The sequence below is a fragment of the Sardina pilchardus genome, chromosome 5 (assembly GCF_963854185.1).
Source record: "Sardina pilchardus chromosome 5, fSarPil1.1, whole genome shotgun sequence".
Lineage (NCBI taxonomy): Eukaryota > Metazoa > Chordata > Actinopteri > Clupeiformes > Clupeidae > Sardina > Sardina pilchardus.
Genome location: NC_084998.1, coordinates 25,082,250 through 25,087,882, shown reverse-complemented (window position 1 = coordinate 25,087,882; position 5,633 = coordinate 25,082,250). Strand labels below are relative to the sequence as shown.

At 39.5% G+C, this 5,633-nt stretch overlaps 1 protein-coding gene across 1 annotated transcript; it reads right to left on the bottom strand.

Annotated features, from left to right (window-relative positions):
• Positions 1 to 642: 642 nt before the first annotated feature.
• On the bottom strand, positions 643 to 2,276 carry LOC134080849 (uncharacterized). Its single transcript, XM_062537461.1, has 5 exons — positions 1,572 to 2,276; positions 1,395 to 1,449; positions 1,155 to 1,297; positions 914 to 986; positions 643 to 821 (listed from the first exon to the last, which is right to left on the bottom strand). The coding sequence occupies exons 1-5, from the start codon at positions 2,274 to 2,276 to the stop codon at positions 694 to 696; spliced, it is 1,104 nt and encodes a 367-aa protein (XP_062393445.1). The 3' UTR covers positions 643 to 693.
• Positions 2,277 to 5,633: the final 3,357 nt, after the last annotated feature.

The window sequence follows — 5,633 nt, the reverse complement described above, 5'->3', positions numbered from 1 at the left end:
CAATTCAACAATTTCTGTGCTCCTCAGGACATACCTTCCACTGACATGGGTACTACTAACACATATGAGGAATATCATTTGTTTATAATAATATTTATTTTTGATTCACAAGAATAACAATTCATGTTGATTAACATAATTTTCATAGAAAACATTCATTAATACTTTTTTTTAGCATTTTTTTTTTGTTGTTGCTGTTTTCATGGTGAGGAAATGAAGTGTAGTCTACCTAATATTTGTGATATTGGTCAAATTTGTTAATGTAATTTGAAATAATTTTAAAGCTCCTCTCAAAGACTTTTTCAAGAATCACATTTGAATTTGGGACCAGATAATGACCTGATGTTTAGCTTTCTTCATCATCTCCATTTTTGTTTTTGCAGTGTTATTGAGTCTAATTAGTGGTGGAACCAACCACATGATAAAAACTCTATTTACACCATTCTAGACCATTACCCAATTTAGATTCAATTCTAACAGAACACATAACACTTTTACATCCACCAGGGGTCAGTGAATCAGTCATTTTATGTTATTTCCATTACAGTAAATATAAATGTCATTATTTCATTGAATGCATATTTAATTTGACTTTGACAAGTTCAATGAAAATAAAGTATTTGGTCAATGAAAATAGCCGGATTTAGGTGTAGAAAAGATAATCTGATGGTGTAGTTGATTCCAGTGAGAAGGTCACATCTCAAGAGAGGATGCGTTGGCAAGCCCTGATACAGTCTCTTCTGGTTTGGTTGGACCCTCAGAGGCAGTGAGCTCAGCAGTGGTCTTTTCAAGCTGAATCTCATGAGAGGATGTTGCACAGCCTGGAAGAATATGTCAAAGACATTTCAGAATAGTTTCAATGACTGAATGGTCAATGTTTGTATCTATTTTTTGTTGTTGTTGTTTTTATTACCTGGCACATTGTTGGTTTCTTCACTTGAGTTGACATAGTCACAATGTGCAACTTTAGCACCTCTCATTAATTTCTGATAAAATTAGAAAGAGATTAATTATTTCAAATTCAAACACTGATGATGAGATATTTCATGTGCATACTCACAGATCATGTTGAATCAAATTTGTCCTTCAGTCACTAATCTATGAGATAAGCATGGTTAAACTCAATACATGTGTTAGCATGAACTGAACTCCACCTTGAAGGAGAGCTTGAACTTGGGGATCCTGAAGAAACAGCACCCCACGGTCGCTTCCTCCAGTGGCACCTCCAGTGGACCAGCAGACACAGGAGACTCTCTCAACTCAGACAAGGATGCATTTGCCTGAACTCTAGACGAACCTATGGCAAACAAAATGTAGTTCATATACAGTATCCTATCTATTCAAACTGTAAGTTACAGCAGGGGAATCAGGTTTAAATACCAACAAGAACTTACTTGTCTTTGCAACAGGAGAATCCTTGCAGTCACTGAGTTCTCCTCTCCTTGATTTCTGAAGAACATTTATAGAAACTAAAAGTTATACCCTACAACTAGGTATTGCAATGTATGCTTTACTGTGCAGTACAACACCTCATGACCTATATGAACTAAATGATAAGCATGATACTCTACCTTCCAGTTGAATGTCGGCATCTTCAGCCGAAAGGGAAACATGTTGTTCCTTGTCTTTTCCTCTCTTTTTTTCTGAGGTCCAATTGCAGTTTGACTTGGTGGTAGACATGCAGATGCTGGTGTGCTCGGGGGGCTACATGTCTTTACAATTGCCTTTGTCAGTTTTTCTACCAGTGAAGATGTCAAAGATGGATTTTGTGACTTCAGGGCAGAACAGAGTATGTTTTCAGACCCAAAGTCCTGAGTGAGCTCCTTGTAAACAACTCTGAAAATTTGGTGAATATTCACTTCCTGTGGATGATGTCCATCACTTCTGATGCCAAAAGTTATATTCAGCTGATTCAGAACTTCCACAATCAAGTCATTGGACATATCCAGAACATCATCTGGAAGTGTGTTCTGATCAATATTCTGGTGTAAACTATTAATCTTCTTCAGAAGTTGGATGACCAGCATAGACACCAAGGAGGCATAGTTATTGGACTCTAAGAGACTTAAGTGAGACAAAGAGGTACCTCTTTCACCATGTTCATCAAAAATGTGTGGGAGCACATTGTCTGAGCTACTAGTGAAAGATGGCGTTTTGGTGTCCTGTGCCTGTTTGTCTGACAGTTTCTGATCATCCTTGACCAATTCCTTGATGTCATCAGTGCTGTTACGTGAGGAAGCTATGTTATCCTGTGACTGTGTGGAAAGTGTCTCCATGACTATTTGTGTCATCACTTGCGTGAATACATCCACTGTGCTCCCTAACTCCTCAGACGTTGATGAAGAGATTGAGGGGAATAAAAATGACAGGACAAGTCGCTTTACAGCCTCCTCTACATAACCGTAAATGAAACCTGATGGAATTTCATTCTTTCCTACGGCTCTTGGTCGCAACTTGTACAGGACGGAGTCTGAGAGACTCTTCCCCACTGGCACAGATATAGTCTGGACACCATGATAATTTTTAAGGAGCTTCTGTACTTCACCTGCAATATTATGAGAATACTCCATCATTTTGGTGTCTGACATTAATTCGTCCAGTCTTCTAGTGATGTGAACACGTTTCCCCGATTCGAAGATGGTGTCTACCACATGAGTGATGGTCTCGTGTGAACATTTACTAGACAATGACGAGTCCTTCATTCCAATATTGGAACACACGAGAACAGGGGAAATCCCTTTGATAGGTACCTCAGGGGAATCAGGAGTGTCACGGAGTCTGTTCTGGTCATTTACTTCTGAGTCAGCAGAAGAGGGTGACGGCAGTCGATGGCTTTGTGGCCTATCCTTGCCTATTTTGATGTCAATCATTTGCACTTCATTCAACATGGCACCAAGGATCTTATGAATCAGAGCTGCTTGCTCTACATTTTCTGCACTCTTGAAATCTCGAAGGTCACTCTGCATGGAGATAATCACGTCGCAAATGACATTTCTGGCATATGCCATTGTTGTTTCCTCTTTTCTGTCAGAGTAGGCAGATTTAGAAAACAAGTTTCCCACAACATTCTTAATGGCACTGAACATTCTTTGAGATGTTGCGCAGATCTTTTTGACAGAAACAGCTCCTATGCCTCGCGCTGTCTCCACAAGATCCTTCATCCCCTCAGTAATGTATTCGACAACATCAAATGCTGCCACATGATAATCTTGACTGGAGACAGTCTCGTTCATGGATTCCATGATTTCACCAACTAGATCATCTGCAAATGCCAATGACAGAGGGTCAATAAAGGCTAGAAAGTGTTTTGCCTGACTTTCCAATTGGGCATTTGGCTCATCATCATCCTCTTCTTCATCATCATCGTGATCTTCAACAGACATGCCAGCTGGTAATTCAGGGCAGGAATCGTTCTCAAGATTTCTGAGCAAAATCTCACTGACTCGATTTGTTGCCCTATTTTGAAATTCGGCATCAGTCAGCTGGTTGAGCAGCGGGATAGAGCTGGAAAGTCCTGAGGCTTCAGACTTGGGTTCCTTCACTAACGCAGGCACAGCTGACGGCAAACCACTGACTATCCTGACAGGCTCCTGCAAAATCCCATCTACTTCCATCTTGGCAGCTGCCAAGGGCCTTTCATAGGTAATTCTCTGAGGTCCTTCTCCCAGACATGACTCTTCAGCATTCTTGGCCTCTGAAGTGCCAAACCTGTTACGAGACATAATGACCACGTGTAGATACCAGACTAACAATTTACAGTCGGCAAAGCTGAACTAAAATCAATGAGAGAAAACAATGAATGCCCTATAACGATGCTACTTAAGCTCAATTTGCGGTCAAAAAGCGCTACTTCAGTTACAATAAAATGCACAATTAGTCACAAATCAAAATCTTGGTGAGTATGAAATAATTACATCCAAATAGAACATTTACAGCCAATGCGCATAATATAACATTCATTCATATTGTTGCAGAAATAGGTGTTACCCTGACCTTTTCGTTCCATATAGAATGACATGTGCAGCAGGAACAGCCAGAACTTCACCGAGGGCTGGGATTAGGTAATAATGAGCCGTCCGGACCACTTTCACTACTATGCCGGCACAAAGCTGGCAAACTTCTTCCCTGGTCCTCTGTAAATGAAATCAGATGATACGTTTTTTCATCAGAGAAGAATATTAAAACAAAGAATATTGTAGAATTTTTTTTCTCTACACTTTATGATTGACGAGAAATAGTCTATATCAATGCTATTATGAGAATGAAATTGAGCTCACAGGCACACATAGAGCCTCACGGACGATTCTCCAATGCCTGAAAAAGGGAAAAGACATTTAGAACATATAGCAAAACCCTAACAACCACCACCATAATATCACCCTGTTGTTGTTGATGAGTCTTGTTATTAGTAGTAGGAGTAGTAGTAGTGTTAGTCTCTTACTCTTCCGTCATGTTTTCCACAAGGTGGCGTATCATGGGAGAAAGATTCATATGATCCAAATCTGAAAATATCACTACAGTTATAAGTTGAATGGAAACGTTTTAAATGGGATGAGGCACTTGTGCTAATTGTATGACAATAACCACATTTTTCTGACCATTAAGCATTATTTTTTACTATTATATTGACATTAGGCTATTTAGCACGTCTGAATTTAATTTAGACTAACCTGCATCAATCGTTGAGGTCCTCATGGTGGAGCTACATTCAGCCCTTGATTCCTCAGAAGATTTCTTCTTTGGCTATGGCACAACACACAATCATTCATTTATTCACAATAGCCTAGTAGAATATACAGTAGGCCTAGCCTATGAATTTAGTTAATGTCAAAATAACTTGTCAGCCATAGGCCTATGACTCGGGGTGAATTATTCTCTACTGTATCCGGTTGGCATCGCTTTTACCAGTTGTTCTATGCCAGGATATTATAACCTAAGTAAATACATGACTTTCCGGCATTTGATAGACTCCTGAGCTATTCGTTCAGATGAGTAGGCTATAGGCTACGGCATAACGTCAAAGATTTAATTAATTCTACAATAGTAGGCTAGGCCTACAGTGAATAGCCTACCTCACCTCTGTAACAGATACATTTGACTCAAATAATTACTTAATTTACCTCGTTTCCTTCCGACATTGCGAAGTCGGGAAGACAGAAGCCTGCAAATATAATTTCAGTCTTTTAAAATAAGTCAGCATACAAAACCCAGCAAAGTCGCCGTGCTCAATCAAGTTTTGGTTCAGTTTTGTCCGACAGAGAGAACTTGAAATATCACCATGAAAACACCTATATTATGACGCGGTAGGCTACAACTTCTGATATCCTGTGCGTCACAATGGCCTGACCTGCCCCGTGCTTGCTTTACATTTCCAATCTTCACAAAGTCGTTCTCACACCAGATTATAGGTAAAAAAATAAAAAAATAAATAAAACAAAATAAAACATGGCACTCGAGGCAGCATGCTACTGTATGACACGATGTACAAGTTTGAGCACAATGTTGCTAATCGTAGCCTTTCAGTCATTTGATTACGCGCAAGAGTAGCCTTGTCGTCAAGTAGCCTAGGTGAAATTTATTTCATGCGTTTACAGCCTATTTATAGTGTCTTTTTACCAGATTACAGAGGATCT

Bases quoted from the DNA above. Each gene is read 5' to 3' on its own strand.
- LOC134080849 (XM_062537461.1), bottom strand. From the start codon at position 2,276: ATGGAGACACTTTCCACACAGTCACAGGATAACATAGCTTCCTCACGT. The intron at 1,450-1,571 runs GTAGAGTATCAT...AATGTTCTTCAG, and splicing joins TGCCGACATTCAACTGGAAG to AAATCAAGGAGAGGAGAACT. The intron at 822-913 runs GTAATAAAAACA...ATATTCTTCCAG, and splicing joins AGAAACCAACAATGTGCCAG to GCTGTGCAACATCCTCTCAT.